General features: G+C 44.4%; 2 protein-coding genes and 1 long non-coding RNA gene across 7 annotated transcripts in view; 2 read left to right on the top strand and 1 right to left on the bottom strand.

Annotated features, from left to right (window-relative positions):
• Positions 1–2,002: 2,002 nt before the first annotated feature.
• The window catches only part of LOC125500876, a 48,193-nt gene continuing 29,959 nt past the window's right edge, over positions 2,003–20,236 (bottom strand). For 2 of the 4 annotated variants that reach the window (XR_007278339.1, XR_007278341.1), the window contains 3 exons: positions 5,586–5,766; positions 4,784–4,938; positions 2,003–2,412 (listed from right to left, as the gene is read on the bottom strand). This is a non-coding gene — a long non-coding RNA (uncharacterized LOC125500876). Of the gene's footprint in view, positions 2,413–4,783; positions 4,939–5,585; positions 5,767–11,415; positions 11,470–11,669; positions 11,892–20,236 lie in introns of those variants that run through there. The other 2 variants (XR_007278340.1, XR_007278338.1) reach the window with 2 other exon arrangements.
• On the top strand, positions 4,383–6,509 carry LOC105689271. Its single transcript, XM_012406185.2, has 6 exons — positions 4,383–4,712; positions 4,800–4,924; positions 5,042–5,266; positions 5,343–5,478; positions 5,731–5,860; positions 5,999–6,509. The coding sequence occupies exons 1-6, from the start codon at positions 4,419–4,421 to the stop codon at positions 6,082–6,084; spliced, it is 996 nt and encodes a 331-aa protein (XP_012261608.2). The 5' UTR covers positions 4,383–4,418; the 3' UTR covers positions 6,085–6,509.
• LOC105690976 (homeobox protein onecut) overlaps positions 11,494–20,236 on the top strand; it is a 36,208-nt gene continuing 27,465 nt past the window's right edge. Inside the window, exon 1 of one of the 2 annotated variants that reach the window (XM_020855235.3) lies at positions 11,494–13,606. In XM_020855235.3, coding sequence (XP_020710894.2) covers positions 11,902–13,606 — 1,705 coding nt within the window. In that variant the 5' untranslated portion in view covers positions 11,494–11,901. The remainder of the gene's footprint in view (positions 13,607–20,236) is intronic. The other variant, XM_020855234.2, reaches the window with a different exon arrangement.

Below are 20,236 nucleotides of genomic sequence, written 5' to 3'. Positions count from 1 at the left end.
ATGCAGTCAGTCCTGCAATGCATCAGTTGCTCTTTCTTTCATTATAGGAATAAATAAACAGGGTAAAACGCATGCACCCTGTCAGGCACCAGGTTTCGGAATACCTCCTCGGTTTTCCTGTTCTCCTGATACCTAGAAAATTTTTTGGCCTAAATTCTAAATTCCGAAATACCTCTTCGGTTTTTCTGTTCTCCTGATACCTGGAAATTTTTTGGTCTGGGTGCTATACTATGGAAACGCTGTTATAAAGCTAGAAATCATTCTTTTCCTCTTGTATCTACGATTTATTGGATAAATAAATACACGAGCGGGCATACAGTCAGTTGTACAAAGAATAAGTCGCTCTCTCTATCGTACTAGAGATGATCACAAAGGATTGAATGCATGCACATGATGAGGCACCAAGTTTCGGACCACCTCCTCGGGATTCCTGTTCTCCTGATACAAATCTCCACTTTTCGACAAACTTTCAATTTTCAGGGCCGGCAATCTAGAGCTCTGCATTATCACTCTTGATTCAAAGCATGATTGAACGATCGAAGACACAGGCATGCATGCAGTCAGTCCTGCAATGCATCAGTTGCTCTTTCTTTCATTATAGGAATAAATAAACAGGGTAAAACGCATGCACCCTATCAGGCACCAGGTTTCGGAATACCTCCTCGGTGTTCCTGTTCTCCTGATACCTAGAAAATTTTTTGGCCTAAATTCTAAATTCCGAAATACCTCTTCGGTTTTTCTGTTCTCCTGATACCTGGAAATTTTTTGGTCTGGGTGCTATACTATGGAAACGCTGTTATAAAGCTAGAAATCATTCTTTTCCTCTTGTATCTACGATTTATTGAATAAATAAATACACGAGCGGGCATACAGTCAGTTGTACAAAGAATAAGTCGCTCTCTTTATCGTACTAGAGATGATCACGAAGGATTGAATGCATGCACATGATGAGGCACCAAGTTTCGGACCACCTCCTCGGGATTCCTGTTCTCCTGATACAAATCTCCACTTTTCGACAAACTTTCAATTTTCAGGGCCGGCAATCTAGAGCTCTGCATTATCACTCTTGATTCGAAGCATGATTGAACGATCAAAGACACAGGCATGCATGCAGTCAGTCCTGCAATGCATCAGTTGCTCTTTCTTTCATTATAGGAATAAATAAACAGGGTAAAACGCATGCACCCTATCAGGCACCAGGTGTCGGAATACCTCCTCGGTTTTCCTGTTCTCCTGATACCTAGAAAAATTTGAGCCTAAATTCTAAATACCGAAATACCTCTTCGGTTTTTCTGTTCTCCTGATACCTGGGAATTTTTTGGTCTGAGTGCTATACTATGGAATCGCTGTTATAAAGCTAGAAATCATTCTTTTCCTCTTGTATCTACGATTTATTGAATAAATAAATACACGAGCGGGCATACAGTCAGTTGTACAAAGAATAAGTCGCTCTCTCTATCGTACTAGAGATGATCACGAAGGATTGAATGCATGCACATGATGAGGCACCAAGTTTCGGACCACCTCCTCGGGATTCCTGTTCTCCTGATACAAATCTCCACTTTTCGACAAACTTTCAATTTTCAGGGCCGGCAATCTAGAGCTCTGCATTATCACTCTTGATTCGAAGCATGATTGAACGATCAAAGACACAGGCATGCATGCAGTCAGTCCTGCAATGCATCAGTTGCTCCTTTTTTCATTATAGGAATAAATCAACAGGGTGGAACGCTTGCACCCTATTAGGCACCAAGTTTCGGACCACCTCTTTGGGATTCCTGTTCTCCTGATACAAATCTCCACTTTTCGACAAACTTTCAATTTTCAGAGCCGGTATTCTGGAGATTTACGTTCTTGGTTTTGGCATGTGCGAAAACATGATCGAATGCTCATGAATGCACATGTCGGGTCCTGCATGCAAACATATGATGTTTTGACGATTCGGCTAATGAGATGTAAATGATGGTGATGGATAGTAATTCAACGGTTGTATATTCGTAGTTGTTCAGGTTTATTGATCAATCAACTTTTCAAAATACATATCTCGAAGATTACTGATTTTATTCATAATAACCTAAAATAGTGTGCTTGCAATACCAACAATCATGCTCACAATCCCTATATTTCCAATCACATTTGATTTGTTATTCGATAACTCACAATCAAATATTATTACTTATACAGTACGTTTATACAATATATCATGACCGATTTATATCAATTAGTTTGGACTATGTTCTCATTTCAATCGACATTGTTTCAATAATCTGGTAGTTTTCGATAAAAAATATAAGCTTATTTCTACAAATCATCTATGTTGTACACATGATGATACGATTTGTAGATGCTCTGAGGAAATCTCAATACCTCCGATGAGGGGCCAGACTTCTTCATAATTTGCACGTTCGTCTTCTGAAAAAATAAAAATAGACGGGGGTGAGTAATCTTGATAAATGTAGAATGCAACTTTCGAAAAATTATGTTATCTCAGAAAACATCACGCCTAAACCAATTCATTCGACAGATTCCTGTTTTCGAGATCAGAAGTCCTGAGAAAAGCGTACCGAAATTGTTCTTCAACTACTCTTTTCCATACCTCAAATACACGCTAACAGCCTCCGTCCTCAGGAAGTTCTCGAAATTAGGGATAAAAATTCATAATCTCTTTCATACATCTAGATACCATATACTCATGCATTCCAATTTCAACATTTCGAATCTGAGAGTCAAATAATTCTATCCAGAAAATTGATCGAGTAATCGCAAATCATCGCTCTGCCGAGTAGAAAATTAAGGATGCCTATAGCCTTCATTTTTCTATTACAAATCCGAGTTCGGAAATTAAAAATGGGTCTTTTAGGGCATCGATAACAACTAAGCAACTGGAAATCACACATCAGTTCCGAAAACAAAGATATCTTTCAAATTCACGGGGCACGAATGTTAGAACCACCTTCCGGATTTTTAATGTCTTTCGAATGACGATACTCTCATACCCCTACTAGCGCTAAATTCATTTACTCTAAGCTTTTCGATCACCTGGATAAAGTTGATTTACCCTCATGTGATCCTACAGTATTTCTCTGAAAACCTGAACGATGGTATTAAAGTTTACAACTTTATTAACGAACAAACTATTTGCATTCAGTTGCATCATGGTTGCATGCGGCAACCCCTGACGTGGTTCCCCTAAAATCCGAGGGATGGCGCCACTGTTTACAACCCCTCAAATTCAGAAGATATTTTCATTTTCTTTGTACGAAGTGAAGGGTAGCCCGGGCGGTACATGACTAATTAACAGTACAACATGCCGAAATCGATGATTTGGTAGATTATTCAAATCACAAAATAACCTAAATATTCAAATTTGCGTATTTTTGACTCAGATAGACCATAAATTTCAGTAAATTTTTACACATTATTCGCGCGGCCACGGATTTCTTTTTTCACCTAAGGTCATAGGGGATGGAAAGTTCTTCTGGAAATAGAATGGGAATTGAAAGGATCGGAGCGCGGACGATCTGTTTCGAGAAATACGTTCATCTGCCAATGGCGGATTCGTAAATTTAGTTACCAGCCAGAGTTGCGATTCGAGGTGGAATTTTACAATTGCAAATTGACAATCTCGAACGGCAATTTATTTCGTAATCAACGGTTTATATTCATTCAAGCCGTTAGAAATTCTCCACATTTCCATCGGTTTCGCCAAGAGACAAGAAAATAACATCAAATCGAATAGAAAATTAATAACTATTTCCCATTTATCGATGAAAAATTGATCAATCGAAATCCCAATTCGGTTTCATTCGATACGCGTTTCAAAGCAAAAAAGAGAGAGAAAAAAGGATCCTCAAAAATGAAATATATGCTGCAGTGGTTTGTACGGAGAACCGAACAGTTCCAAGTCTCCACCGTAAAATGATCGCTCTTTGTAAGTTCAAGGTTGAGTTGGCAGTGATCGTATATTTTATCGAGTCAGTCATGTGCTAAAAAGTCTCGACCGTAGCTGCGCGGTGAGATAAGAAGTCCGATCTGCACCGTAACAAACGTTCGAATATCATTTTTCTCTTCCGTTTACTTTAAACAAAAATTTTTCGATGCATCCCGGAAGAAACCGCAGAACGCGTAAAAATGTAATGAAAAAAAAAAAAAAAAATTTGTCCGCTCCGAGGTTTTTAAGGGCATGCGAAGTTTGCACGGATTAGGAGCTGGTGCGGAATTTATGGTGCCTAATCGCAACCGGTGACCCGAATGAAGAAGAGAGAGAAAAAAAAAAACGGAAAAAATCACCTGAGTTTGCGGATAATACGATATTGAAAGGTGGCGATGGAAGTGGTGGCAACCTTTTTGGTATCGAAGAGGCGCAGAGATGGTTGCTCGCGGTGTCGACGGCGACAGTATTTCCTGAGCTCAACTCGATGGCGGACAGAAATGAGAAGCTGCGTTCCTGCGGCGGCAGGAATATCGACATCAACAACTGTGAAGGTCGCGGAGCTTCCTTCGAGATCGCGAAAAAGCAGCTTTTCGAAATACTCATGAACTTGGAGAAAGTCGGTTTAACCACGCGTGCGAAATCTCATTTGAAAGCTTACGCGAGTTTGCGCAAAGTCAAATTTTTACCGTCAAAAAAGCACCTGATCGTCGTCTTACTATTGTTTGTCGCAGTTTTGTATCGCAACAAAAATTATCTGTGTCCTTCGCGACGCGATAAGGTATGAGAATTTTGACTCGAAAAACTAAAAGATCCTCGACACTTTGAGTGAAAAAATATTTATTCACTTACTCTCTTCTTCTAAAAGTGTTTAGTCGACATCCCTTCCGCTGTTCACCAAATCTTCAGACCTCCGGAAGACTGTTCGATGTGTTTGGATATTCAACAGGTTGACAAAGTTTCGAAAATTGATCCAGCGCATTTCGAAGTCCGGTGAGAATTTTTACCTGTTAAGAAGATGAAAAGGAATGAGATTAAAATTTTCGAAGTACGAATAACTTTTCAACGAATGGAAAAAAAAATGAATAAAAATAATGAAATGACACACAGCTACGCGTATTCCGGACGACCGGTAGTAATTACGGATGCAACGACGAATTGGACAGCGCCTAAGGTATTCTCTTACTCGTTTTTCAAATCCCTTTACGACGGCCAAAAAGGAAACTGTCAGTTTTTCCCGTACAAAACGGGCTTCAAGAATCTTCAGGAAGTTTTCAACATGAGCACAAGTCGCGCCCTGCAACAATCCGGTACCGCCCCTTGGTACGTCGGATGGTAAGTAATCGAGATGCATGCGGGAAATAATTTTTTCAAATTTTCGTTCTCAAAATCCGATTCGAAAATAATTCAGGAGCAACTGCAACGAGGAGATCGGTACCGTTTTGAGACAACATTACGACACCCCTTACTTTCTACCGGCAACAGCGGAGAGCGAAAAGACCGATTGGATTTTTATGGGTAGTTCCGGATACGGGGCGCACATGCACGTGAGTGAAAAAAATGAATCATCTTTCTCGACATATTCGGAATAAAAAACAAGGAAGCAATTTTGACGATGGATTTTCCAAAAAAGGAAACCAAAAAGTTCACTCACCTTTTTTCAATCGATTCCATGCATCCAATTTTTCAACCCTCTCTCGTCTCGTTGTTATTAACCGTCGGTAACAGCGTACTTATCGGCGGGAAGTTTGAAATCCGATACAATTTTCGTTGTTGAATCGTTTTTTTTTCTTCCAAAGGTCGACGACGTGGAACATCCTTCGTGGCAGGCTCAACTGAAAGGAGAGAAACTTTGGATATTAGAACCACCGAGAGAATGTCATTACACTTGCAATCGTATGACGGTCACCGTAAAACCCGGCGAAATAAGTGAGTGCAAAAAGTATTTACAAAAATTTTGTTTTTCTCGTTCTGCTAGAAACACAAATGAAATCTCCAAGTTTCAGGATTTCGAGTCAGCTTTCAAAAATAACTTGACGAACTTTTTTTGTTGAAAAATGTTCACAGTCGTATTGGACACGAATCGATGGTACCATCAGACGAGAATTGTTTCGGAGGAGATGAGCATAACAATCGGTGCTGAATTCGATTGAATTTTCATAATTATCTACCGACATCCAATCGCTTCGCTATCTCTGAACGATAATCATAGTTCAGAGTTTCTAATTATTATCATATTCCAATTGCTATTGAATAAAATTTGAAATCTGAATGTTTAAATAATATTCTACATGCCTATATTCTAGTGTCTACATCACGATATTGCTCGGCATCGTTCCTCAACGATCGCGATATCTGATTTATAATATCGCCGCATGTGTAATCAACGTGTAATAAAATACGATACCAAATAACCTGTACTCGAACGTACATCACACGCATAACGTGTACCGCACCTACGCGCAAGTACTCGAAGAAGAATAAAATCGAAAACAAAAAATCAACTGCTATTTTATCATCTCTCAATTGTGCGTAGACGATGCGGTTTTCGATTACCCTGCGTACGTAACGTTATCGCTGAAAAGCGAGAAAAAAAAAAAAAAAAAAAACAACAGGACAAACTCCTTTCGTTTCCCGCGCAAAATTCGACCCTCCTAAGCGCGCGTCCAATAAAATCAATCGTCGGAGAGCGCGCGATCCAGATGAAAAAGAAGAAGCGAAGGTCGTGGTAAAATGAAAAAGGAAGAAAGACGACAAAAAAAAAAAAAAAAAAATATGAAGAAGAAAGTAAAAGAAGACGTATGAAAAGAAAAACTGGCGCTCATTTCGGTTGACGTTTAATCGTATGCAGGTATACCGTGCACGTACGTATTCATTATAACGAAACGTGTGTCATGTGCGACGATGTGCACGACACATGGGAGTACACAACGATGAAAACCGAGTGCGAGGCCCGAAGTGGGACCAGTCGGGCCCGGTTCGGCCGTGCAGATGGTTTCAGTTAGCACCTGGCGGCAGGTGAGCACCTCGCCCCGACCTTTGGGGGCCCCCTCCATGACCGAAATGCAACGTTAATGCCGCAGCCTTTGCGAGGGGGCAGCGTTACAACGACCACCGTACGAAGGCAGGCATGGGGCAGCCGTATCGCGGCTACGAAACCATCGGTACGGGGGAACCCCGCGTGACCCTCTCGCAGCGAACTCTGCGCGCGGTCCGCAGGGGCGCCCCTCCGCCCCCCACCGCCACGAAAAATTTCGAACGATCACATGTTGCCCGGACCCTTTAACGCCACCGGTTTTTCTACCCCCCCACCCCTCCTACTTCGCTCCGCTCCCCTCAACGTATGGATTAAAAGGGCCTCGATCCCGCAGATCGCGAGAAGGGTGTGAGGAGGAATATGAAAAAAAAAAAGAAAGAAAGAAAAAAAAAATTAGAAGTTTCCCGCTAAAACTTTTCTTCGTTCGCATCGAGACTCTTCTGTTCTGTTCTGTTCTGTTTTTTTTTTTTTTTCTTTTCTCGAACTTACATAATCGCGTGGTCGAAGCACACGGATTTATGATTTATAGATAAATGCGGAGCGTCGAGTGTATAGGTACATATGTAACGTCGTAGATACGCGAGGGATATCGATTTTACACGGTAAAAAAAAAACCGGCGGTGTACTCGTGAAAGAAAGAAACAAAAAAAAAGGAAAAAAAAAAGTAGATACGAGGCCGCCGACCACCCCCGCCAAGCCTTCGACTCGAGCGAGCGAAGTTTCGCGGGTTTCGCCGCGCGTCGTTTTTGCGAAATTTTCGTTCCGCCCGTGCGTCGGTGTTCGGATTCTCGGTGTTGTCGCGCGGTAATATTTTGTTCGTTCCGTCCTCCGGTTTCCGGCTAAGAAACGGCGAATGGACGATCGTCGTCGTAGTCGCGCGTCTCTCTCTTAACGTACGTCGTAACTCGGAGCGAGCGAGCGAGCGAGCGAGCGAACGAGCGGCGGTAGCGCCGCGGCGACATTTCGCCGAGTAGGTACATAATACATATCGGTCGTCGTATCGATTAATTCCACGCGCGAAACTCTCTCCCTTCTTCCTTCTTCTTCCTCCCTCCCGCCTCCTCCCCCCCGCCCGCCCCCGGCTCGCTCTTCGCCTCCCGTCGCCACCCGGAGGCAGCGGCACGCGGCACCCCTTTCGTATACCGCCCCCGCGTGGCGCCGCTACGCCACCACCTCGTATAGAGCGAGATATCGACGCTACATCGCCGTTTCTCGGCGCTGCCCACGCAGCCACAACCCCCGAACAACCGACCCCCAGGGCCGGACGAACAGGGCGCACGATGAGGGCCCGGCCGAGGGGATCGATATCGGCGCGGCGATTAGCGCGAAACCGCGAGAAAATGGAACCGGATAACCGACACGGTGAGGGGCGCGGATCGCTAATCGGCGTCGTCGCGTTCTTTGAGAGAAAAATTTCCAATGACGAAAATGACCTTCCTCGAAATTGGGTCGAAAAAAAGCTCGACGATTTCGAGAATTTCCGGACCCGAAAGTAGGTGGAAAAAAGAGCGGGGTGGATCCGGAGGGTTCGTTCGTTTGTTTTTTGTTTTTCTATTTCGTCGAAAAGCCCGCGGAAATTTTCCCGCCCCTTTTTTCGGCTAACGCCGCGGTACGCCGAAGGTCGCGCGACGTCCCTGGAAAAATTCACCCCTCGCCGCCAGCCTCCCTCTCGCATCGAGTTCGTTAGAGATTCCCGTTGCGAGATCCCCGCCCTCCCTATGCGCAAAGTCGCGGGATCCTCGCGCAGTTATTCCGTAGTTCGGTATACTGGCAACTGCGAAACCGTCTTCACGGTTGTCGCGTCGAAACCTCGTGGCTTTTATTTTCGTGGAAAAAAATTCAACCTTTCGATCGCCGTGGGGATCGGTCGCGAGGGATAAACGGAACGGGAATCGGGACGCGGTCGGGACGGGCGAAGGAAAATCGGAAGCGAAAAACCGTCGGTCGCTTCGCTGTGTACGTCGCTCGCACGTCGCACGTACAATATCTGGCTTCGACGGGGGCCGACCGTGTAAACGCGCGAAAAAAGGAGGAAAAATCCGGAGAAAAAAAAAATAACTGCGGATGAAGGGAGAGAAAGATAGAGAGAGAGAGAGAAAATAAAATTTCCACGCAGCGAGGCCGCCTCGGCTCATTTTCCACCCTTGCACTCGACCGCCGTGCATCGTGGCGTCGCGCTTCGTTCAGTGCGGTTTTTCATGCAGTGCGCAGTTTACGCGCGTTTCGAACCTTTCGAACGGGTTATTGATTAGAACGATTGACGTACGGATTCAGACGTCAGCCGTCAAGTTTACGTATACATATATATATGGAAAGTAACTAGCGCCGCATCGCTTCTTGAGAGGACGACAACCGGATGTAAAAAGAAAAAATCTAAAAAACCAAAAAACCGAACGACCCGAGGCGTCGCTGGTTCGAAAAACGGAAATTTTTCTTCTCTCTAAGCTCGGCACGGAAAAAAATCGACCCCCCCCCCCATGGATTTTGGAAAAAGTGATAAGGAAAACGAATGATTGACGAAAGAAAAACTTGAATTGAAAATTAAAAGAAAAAAAAACCGTACCGACGTTCGGTGTGGTTCGGTAGAAAAAAAATCATCCTCCGAAATGTGACCGTAGAACAAAATTGTTAGTTTTTCTGGTTTTCCAATGGTAAAAGGCCGAGGGAAAAGTGCCGAGGAGACGGCGGGGGCTTGGTGACGAAGAAAAAAGATCAGCGCAAGGGTCGAGGAAAATTATAAGAAAACGCGAAGAAAGTAAAGAAAGAGAAAAGGAAAAAAATCGAAGACCGAAGAAAAGCGCAATAAAGTGTCGGCTTTTATTTTCGCCGTCATCGGGTCGATGATGCCGGTGTCGACCGTTTATTGGTTCATCGAACAACGTCCGTACGTGGTATCGGAAAATCGATAACGCGTTGCTTCCAGAAACCATATAGGACACACGATGTGTACGACGAGGACGATTGCGATGGTGGTGGTGGTTGTTGTCATGTGGTGTTTGTGATGTCGCAACGTCAACGTTTTAACGCCGTACTTCGACGACGTGCTCGGCTATCCGCGTAAAAAGTAAAACTCGAACGAAATTATTAATCTGCCCTTGAATTTTCCGAATTCGATTCCGGTTTTCATTTTTATTTTCCCTCGTTTACGGACTGGAAAAAAAAAAACATTTTTCAATCCCCCCCGAAACCCCCGCCAACCCCCCCGAAAAAATGGACACCTGCAACATACGCACAGAGACAACGACGATATCCTCGATGCGATTTTGAACCTCCTCGTTTCTTTCATTTTTTTTTGGGGTTTTTTTTGCACCTCTTCCGCAAAAATTCGAACGAGGAATCTGGAGTGAGAGTTTCGAAAAAAAGGAAGACTATAGATTTCGAATCGTGATTTCTGTGCTCGTGCAAAAATGAACGAATCGAAACGCGAAGAGAAAAGTGGCGAAGATCGACGCTTCGAAACGTAGTGAAAAATCGTGGAAATCGAAAATAGGGGAGAAAAAACGTAGGAAAATTGAAAATCGCGCGGGTTTCGTCGGTCCGGTTTTCCGATTTTGTGCGTGGTGAAAAATACCGACAAAAATAGAAAAAAAAAAGAAAAAAAAACAAAACAAGTCGGAAAAGAGGAACAAAACAAAAACAAAACAAAACAAGAAACAAAAAAAAAAAAACAAGTTAAATAAATAAATAAGGGACACCTGGTGAGCGGCAAGCGCCAAACGGCGTGGTGGATTGTTCCCGTAGTGTCGTTTTGTAGGGGAAGGAGGCGTAACCCGGGGGAGCGCCGACGCTTTAGAGACTCGCGTCCTCCTGGTTTTTGTGTTCGACTCACTCGCCTCGCGTATGTCATGGGCGCTCGCTGGTCGGCGCTACGGAACCGCTTCCTTATGCCGATCTACCGACCGGATTGCTACGAGAATTCCGATCCAATTCGCGCGTCGGTTACCGCTAATAACGATATAGACGAGTCGAGGAACAACTGCGACAACGGTGACGACGATAAATTCACCGTATACCCATCAACGACCCTGAATTGTTGTTGCAAAAAATTTGCCGATCATTCGAAAATTCGTCGAGACTCGCTGTCGAAAATTCTGTTATCTCGTCGCTCTCCTACCTCCTCCCGTTCTTGTTACTACCATTATTATTACAATTACATTCGTCACGTAATCGAGGGCATAAAAAAGATTTACAAAAAATTTCACGCCGAATTATCAACCGTGGAATTGTTGTCGTTGACGTTGGTGAAAATTTACAAAATCAACGGTATCTCAACGCAGTGACACAAGTGAAAAACTGGGAGACTCTTTTTTCGAAATTAACGTTGAATAAATAAGTTAATTAATATACATATATATATAAAAAAATAAAAAAAACCCAACGGTGCATATGTGATTGTTTTACTGTTCGTTAGTTATAATTTTTTTTTTTAATTTATTTTATTATTTACCGATTTTTTCGCCACGATTATTCGAGTAACGTCGTAACGGTACGTTTTCGCGGGCCTACGTCGTCCTCGTCGGTCAAAAAAAAAAAAAAAAAAAAGAAGTTCGGAGTCGAATTTTTTCTTTCGTTCTTCGTTTTCAACCGATGTACACGTACTCGCGTTCCAACGGTGATATTCGCGGTTCGGTTAATCGACGAAGTGAAAGAAGAAGAAGGACGAATCGAGAGTAAAAAGAAACGTGGTGATTTTCGTTGTACCGTTCGTTGTTTTTATTTGTTCTTCGAACGATGTGTTTCTTCCGAAGTGCGGACGTTTCGAGTTTTTGGCGATAGAAAATTTAAAAAAAAACAGAAAAAAACAGCGACAAAAGGTGACAATCGCCGATAATAAGAGGTGGTGAAAAAATCGTCGGCGAAAGTTAAATTACGTGAAGTCGTTTCGAAAGGACCCATCCGACGTGAGTGTAGGACACGGACTAAATGTGCGTCAATGGAAGGTATAGGGAGCAGTGTTTCCGATCATCAGCACCATAGCGAGCAATTATTGGAATCGGTCGATTCCCCGTCCACGCTGACGAGGTCTACGCATGATCGCGGAAGTGCAGGCGGCGTTAGTGGGGGTTCGAATGTTAACCGTGCCATCGGAGGGAGACGAAACCACCGACACGAGGGCAGCGGCCACCACGGCGTCGGCAGGGGTGGTGGAAGCGGCGGCGGCGGCGGCGGTGGCGGTGGCGGTGGGGGCAGCGGCAGCGCGAGTGGAAGTGGAAGTGGAAGTGGGGGCGGCAGCAGCGGTTGCCTCGAGGGTATGTCGTCCGCCTCCCAAAGTCCCGATATCGCGTGCGCGAGCCTGCCGCTGGAACTGCTCGCCTCGGCCGGTGCACTCGGCGTCAAGGAAGAAGGGAAGGAACGTTCGGAACTCGCAGGCGGTGTCGCGGAGGACCTGTCCTCGTCGCAGGAACCACCGGGATCGGTGGGCGCGGGAGTCGGCGGCGGCGGCGGCGTCGGTGGCGTCGGTGGCGGTGGCGGCGGCGGCGGCGGCGGTGTTGTCGTCGGTGCCCCGACCAGGGAGTCCCTGTCAGTGATCGTGCCCCCGCAGGACGTGGACGTCGACTCGCGTGACGCCGACTCGGAGTTGCTCAGTCCCGGCAAGCTGTCGCCGACATCCGGCATAAGCGTCTCCGTCGCGAGCATGATAGACGCCACGGACTTTCGCGCTATGCAGCCGGAGCCGACCTACCAGACGCTGACCTCCGTCGCCGAGAGGATGTCGCCCCCCGGCTTCAGTCCCGGTTCGTCCTACGCGACCCTGACGCCCCTTCAACCGTTGCCGCCGATATCGACGATGAGCGACAAATTCGTCTACGGCAGCCACGCGAGCGGCGGCGTCTCCGGCAGTTTCGCCGTGATGCAGAACAACGGACTGGGCAACATAGGACTGGGCGGCATGGGCGGCTCGCCGTACGCCTACGACAAACTACCCTCGATGGGCATGTCGCCGCCACACAATTACCCGTCGCCCGGCGCCGGACTGCAGCCTAGCCCGCTGTCGCCCCAGAGCGCGTACAGCCAGAGCGGACTGAATTCGCCCCACAAATCGGCCAGTCCGCATTACGAACCGGCGTTCCTGCCGAGGTTACAGCAGAGTCCGGCCGCCCTGAGCCCACCCTCGCCCCCGACATCGGCGAACGCTAATTTCGCGCCCACCCATCACTCGCCCCAAAGTCTCTCCGTGCCGACCTCGTCGCCGCCCCCCCAAATGCAAACGCAGATACAGCAATCCAGTATGCAGCAGCAACAGCAGCAGCAACAGCAGCAACAGCAACAGCAGCAACAGCAACAACAGCAACAACAACAACAACAACAGTCGCAACTGAGTCAACACGCGCAACACGCGCAGCACACGTCGGTGGTAATGAAGACGGTGTCCTCGTCGGGCAACGGGGCCGGCGAGGTCGAGGAGATAAACACTAAAGAGTTAGCCCAGCGTATAAGTGCGGAATTAAAGAGATACAGTATACCGCAGGCGATATTCGCCCAACGAGTTCTGTGCCGTAGTCAGGGTACCCTTAGTGACCTACTGCGCAATCCGAAACCATGGTCGAAACTGAAGAGCGGTCGCGAGACCTTCAGGAGGATGTGGAAGTGGCTTCAAGAACCGGAGTTCCAAAGGATGTCTGCCCTACGACTGGCAGGTCAGTATCTACCCCCGTTTGCTTTGCTCGGGAAACCGACAAAAAAAAAAAAAAACAGTACGATACGAGAAAAAAAAAAAAAAACACGACTGCAAACACCTTGCAATTGATCAGGAGTACCAGAAAATAAGAAACCACCCCCTTCACGATCTACCTACCGATTTCCGTCACGATCGTCCCGATCCCGCACTGTCAACCAGAAAAACCGTATTCGACTTTGATTGCTTGCTTTTTTGCTTTTCTTTTTTTGTTTTCTCTTACCGTTTCGAACTGCAGACTGTGATGGAATTTTGTTTCGTATGAACTCAGCGCGAGAAAGTCGTTCGAAAAGTAGAATAGGTAAAAGTAGAAAATATGGAAGAAGAAGGAGGAGAGGAAAATTTGAGGTGGGTCAGAGGTGAAACGAGAGGAATACGTGAGGAGAAAATAGGGGTCGGGTGAAGGATTGGAATTTTGGGGATGTTTTGCGAAATGATCATTTCGCTTCGTATTGTATACATATACGTGTATATATATATACACGTGTGTGCACGTGTTCTCCACGTGGATGAGTGGAGTATACAGCAGACTCTCCTCCCTACCCGTATCATTCAGAGATAACAGCGCGGCAAATGCCACTTTTCAAATTGAACCAAACTCCTTTCCGCTGTGGTGCGGTGCGGTGTGGTGTGGTGTGCGGTACGTGTATAACGCGGAACGCGCGCGTGTACAATGGTATTGATCGTTTTATAGTCGCGAGGGGGGGGATATGTGCACCGGGTACGAAACGCGCCGTCGCGAGCGTCGCGACGCCCCGCCATCGACACGCCGTCGCCACGTTTCCGTTGCTATGTAGAAAAAAAAGAAAAACACGCAGATTCCAACAAAAAAAAAAGTATCAATAACAAAATCGACATTAAAATCGCGAAAATGAGAAAAAAGACGGAGGATTTCGCGTCGCGGGAAATTTTCGAAAAACGTATTGTTCGATCCGTCGATCCGATCAGCTGCTGTTCGACGAGCGACCCCGTAACGTGGTATACGTGCTTCGTAACGCAGTCAACCGCACACGAACGTCACCTTATCGTTTTACACCACGGGGAATCCTAGCGCGTGTAGTGAAAACTTTAAAAAAAAGAAACCTTATGGGAAAAAGAAAGTCACATTTTATAGACGAGCTTCAGACTAATTATGGGCATTACCGCTTCTTTTTTCTAGCCGCAGTAATTAGTCCCCCTTTTTCGATACGATTTCTTTTTATTTCTTTTCGAAAATTACGACGTGAAAAGGTGCGCATAGATCCAACAAGAAGCAACCGTATAGACGGAGTCGATGTACAAAGGAGAAAAATGAAAATTGATTTTTCAAAAATTAAGTAGCTGACGAAAATAAAATAATCGACGCACGTGTGGAATCGCGTTACGTTTGTAGTATGTATTATATTTTATTGAAAAAAAAACCAAAGAACCGAAAAGAAAAAAACAAAAATGGGAACCGAATTATTGCGACCAGTTTTCAGCCCTGCAGGGCTGCCTGTGTACGTCGTACCCTCTTAAAATATCCGGATCCTCGTGGGCCATGGAGTGTCGGTGAAGACAATACCTTCCGCATAAGGGTTCCTCCAGCCAAAGCCCTTCAGATCACTACCCTATTGTCACCTACACTACATACGTTTCGCGGTATAGGTTTTTATCTACACCACCTCGAGGTCCAGGGCTTCTTTTTTTTTCTTTCTTTCTTTCTTTCTTTTTTTCTTTCCTTTTCTCTCTTTTTTTATTTCTACGGGAAACGCTCGCCATCGTCACCTGGCTCTTTTTTCATCGTTCCTTTTTTTCCGTTTCATTATTTCTCTCTTTTTTTTTTTCGGTTTCTGAAATACATACGCGCGAGCGGATCGCACAATATTTCTCGAGATGCTCATCGAGCAATAATTTCGTACTCTCTAGAAGAATTTTTGATTGTTTTTTGTTCTTCTGACTCCTTACCTACTTTATTTCATGTTCGCGTAAAAAAGAGAAAGGCAAAGGGAAAAAGAGGAGAAGTGGAAAACCGAAAATGAAAAATTGTATACTCAGAAAATTTTGTGAGGAAGAACTTTCTTTCCCTTCGGTTTACCCATAGTTACGTGTTTTATGCCACACCGTTGAAATATGCATGGGGTTTTTTTCGTCTTTCATTTCCTAGTTTTACTTATTTTTTCTGTCTTTTTCTTGTTTGTTCGCGGTTGTTGATAGGATTGCGTGCAAGGAACGACGCGAAACGAAAAAGAGAAAATAGGAAACGAACCAAAACCGAAAGAAATAAATGTACGAAATGAAAAAAAAAAAAAAACGAAAATCAATGCTCCAGCTTTTGCGTGTGGAACACAAAGTTTCATGCATTTCATTCTATCTTATTTCATTCGATTCCTTTTTTTTCACTTTACTTATTTCGTTTTGTTCCGTTGGATTTTTCAAGTACGGTAAACGTGTCTCGCGTAGTTCACATAGAATAAACTAGTGTGCGTTTTGTAAGGGTTGGTTTTTGTATCAATCAGAAAGAAAAAAAAAAAAAAACTCCTCAATTCAAAAAAGAAAGATACGAAAACTGACATGGAACCGACACCGAATATCGGTATATAATCCGAGCTCCTCGTAAAATCGTGAAAAAAAAAAGATCAAAGCGGAAGTGTAGCTAGGTGAGAACGGAAGGAACCGAAAATGAAAGAGAAGATTCTCAAAAAAAAAAAAGAGAAAGAAAAAATCAAAACGACAAAACCACGTGATCGTGGGAAAATTTTCAACATCCCAGATTTTATACATGTGTCTACAGTGTAGCTGGTTAGAATTTACGTTGAACGTGGAGTTGTTTTTGAGGTGTAAAAAATTCATGTGAAGAAAAAAGAAGCGAGAGGGAAGTAAATGAAAAAAAAAAAAGAGAGGAAAAAAAGAACTTTGCATTTGTGTTCGTTGGGTCGGGTGTAACTTTCAGTCGTTGTCCCTTAGCACGCGCCGAAATTTAATACCGGACCACGTTACTCACTCCCGTGTACGGTATTACTTTTGCTCTCCTGCTCGCACGACCGACGACCAACACCATCGACGAGTAAAAAGATACCTTACGTGGACGAACAAAACCGACGAACTTTCCTACCGCCTGTACCATGGGATAGATCATGTGCCGAGCTACAACTTTCGGCCTCAATTTTGCCCGACTTTTCGCCCGAAGGACTCTTGAATATTTCATTCATTCGGTTCGAGTTTACTTTGCCGTTTTTAATTTATTTACCAGACTCCCAACGACTCGCACTTCGTGATTATTCGTCCTCGAATTCCGCGAGCGTTTCGCGGGTAAAAACGAAACCCCATGGGATCCTACAGGGTCTTTCGCGCGCTCCGTGTCCAGGACGCGACCAATAGACGACGACTGTATCGTTTTACGAAATTTTTTTTTTTCTACGGGATATCCTGTCCAGAGATATCCGAGAACCGAACACGATGTACACCGCGTTATAGGCGATCGGAAGAAATAAGAGTGAAAAAAATGTCACGCTTATAATTTTGAACAAAAACTTTGAGGAGATGAATCACGCGTCATGGAGGATATGAAATTTCATCGACTTTTCGTTGTTCGATTCGGGGAAAGAAAATTAAAAATCGTCGCTCCTCTCTGTCGGGGAAAAAAAAATTTCAAAAAACCTATTTTTGAGGTTAAGCGAATTTATCGCGACGTGAATTCGTTTCCGCGTTTCGTTGAAACAATCGTCGTTCTAACGGGAGTTGAAACGCGGCAGTGCAGATAAATTGCGAAGCTGAGACGTCGAGGGTGGTGGTGAAAATTTCCTAGTGATTTCTCAATTATCGTTGCGCAGTTGGTAGCGTGGTGCATTATGGGTAATGTTCCCGCCGCCATTGCGGTTGTGGGAACGGAATTCGTACGCTCGTTGATATAAAGAAGACGCGATGGTTGGCGTACGCGGGGGTGAGAAATCGCGCCGTTAAATCACAGAACGGAACGTACAATGCTTGGAAACAAACCGTCCACAGATAATTCCCCGGCGTTTCTCCGTCCCGGGCGTAATATTCCATGAAAAGGCGAACCGACGTACGAATTTTCAGACAGCTTCGCGCAAAGCCAGTCCTACCAACCTCTCTGTACATATTTATTCCGTATAGTCGTAATCATCGTTCGCCGTTTCACCTACAACCGACGATGTCGATGTTCGTATAATATGTACATGAAAACGTGTGCACGTATATCTAAGCGAAAGGCGACGCGGCCCCGTGCAATAATTGAACTTTCTCAGTTGTATTTTAGTCTGACATGTTTGTTACAAGTTTGCTGTACGACCAGAAACTGCTCTACGTAAAGCTTGAAATTCTCTCTCCGTAATCTGGAACGGCGTATTCGCCACGCTGAGGGGTGATCGCCGACGAATTTCAAAATTTTTAAACCACCCTTGGTGGAAACAAAAAAAAAAAGATCAAAAGTCAATCGCGCCAGAAGAAAAATTTCATTTCCGACCACTAAAACCTTGCGGACTTCCATTTCGGAGTTGGAAATAATTTTCACATATGCGATCGGCATTAGTTTAAAAGTATTCCGTACGACTATAGATACCGTAATATACATACGCCGCACGTGACACTCGGTAAATAACGCGGGTCGAATTTTTATCCGTTCCTTTTTTCTACTCTTCTTTTCTACTGTCCTCTCTCTCTCTCCTCTGTTTTTTTTTTTTTTTTCTTTTATTCGGATAGAGACGGTTGATAAAAGTAACTCAACACCTGGCATATATTTAACGATAAGCTACCGTTCGACACATACCTACTCGTTGTTGCCAACTGGAGAATTGAAATAAAGAACTCGTACCTTGTTAACAACGATTTCTAACGTTAATTTCGTTGTAACAAATCATCGGAACCTCCCGATTCGTTTTTCGACTTTTTCTCTTCTCTTTTTCGATCGCGCGACAAAAAAATCGGAATCAAAATCTGTCGAGAGAAAAAAAATCAACGAAACGAAAGAGAAGTTGCGTGTGAATGAAAAAAAAATAAAAAAATCGTGAGGTCCCGATGACGAGGTAAAAAAAAAAATATCGCGCGTCTCGGGCGGAGGGAAAAAAAGTGGGAACGGGTGGGGATGAAAGTGTGCGCGGGAGGGGAACGTTGCGGGGGGAAACGTATCCTGCACGCACGTGCGTACACATGAGTGTAAAGAAGTGACTAACTCCATAGGAAACCCCATAAGCGTCAACCACCCCCTTCCACTATCACCACTTTGTACGGCCACCGGCGCGGTTCAGTTGCAACATATGCTCCTAAAGGATAGTTTTTTTTTTTCGACCAGAAAAAACCCCACGTGGATTTGGACGCTCCAATTTTATTATAGTCTCGAATCGAAAAACGGACGAAATTTCGTAACGGTATTGAAAATTCGAAGTAGACTCTGAGGCGAAATAAATTCTTCTTCGATGAAAGAAAATTCTCGAAATCCTCGGCAGCTTTTTTCCGCGGAACAATTCAGAGGTAAAAATTTTCGCTCGCGTTCTCCGAATATCCGCATAACACCCTGGAAGTTCGTCCGATTATTGGGACGAGACAGAAGCCGGCAATAAAAAGCTAAAAAGGAATGATCAAATAGGGTGTAATAAAAATAATTATATAACGTCGTTACGCGTGCAGCGGTTGTGTTAGCATATCGTGCTGACTCACCGGGCATGAAACGTCTCGTGTCTAATTTTCATATGCACGGACGATGTAGGCGCACTAGTCGTACGCCTGTATTATCTAGCGACGTGCGGACGCGTGTGCCAAGCGCGCCGTCTACGCGACAAAAACGCGAACAAATGTTTCGGGCGTACGAACGCGTGATCCACGCGCGTATGTATGTAGGGCAAACTATTAGGGAGGCGTAACTCAGGGCCACCCCGAGCCCAAACGAATCGTGAAGTTGCCAAGGGTTGGCATCCGCGTTAACAAGAGTTCGGAAGACTTGACTCGCTCGCGTACCTTGGAAACTAGATGAGAAACAACGATTAATTAAATAATTAATCAATCAAAAAAGCAATCATCCCGCGATACGCACGGGTATACCGGTTACACGTACCGTTCGATAGCATTTCGATTCAATCTAACGGAATAAAATCTATACAAGGAACATTTTTTTCTTTCATCTACTCCACGGTATACAGACGCCGCACGAAATTTACAACGAACAAAATTTTACAACACACGCTACTTCATTCCTTATACACACTGTACCTCCTGTTCACGATTCCCATAAATTATATCCCTTGTACGATCAAAATTGCGCACTGAGAAAAAAAAAGAGATGATGCATTTTTTTTTTTAGTTGTATTTCAATAATTGTTCGATAAAAAAAAAGATGGTCGATGTCATTGTTATTTGGTCTAAAATAATCCGACGATTCCTTGACTTTTTTAAATTTTAGAAAAAAATATCTGGTTAGGAATTTTTTGCACTATTGCTTTCTTCTTTGAATTCGCTTGATTCTGAGCTAACGTACTGTATTTCAATCGGATCGATTCTATCTATTCATTTACTTAAGAGTGGATTTTTTTTTTTTTTAATTTTCTTGTTTCCAAAATTTTTTTTCTCAGTGTTACCGACCTGAGCAGCATGACCAATGAGATAGATAATGGCCAGAGAT

Source organism: Athalia rosae, chromosome 5 (genome assembly GCF_917208135.1).
Source record: "Athalia rosae chromosome 5, iyAthRosa1.1, whole genome shotgun sequence".
NCBI classification, from domain to species: domain Eukaryota; kingdom Metazoa; phylum Arthropoda; class Insecta; order Hymenoptera; family Athaliidae; genus Athalia; species Athalia rosae.
Note: the sequence above shows the minus strand (reverse complement) of the source record. Positions and strands in the feature narration are given on the sequence as shown.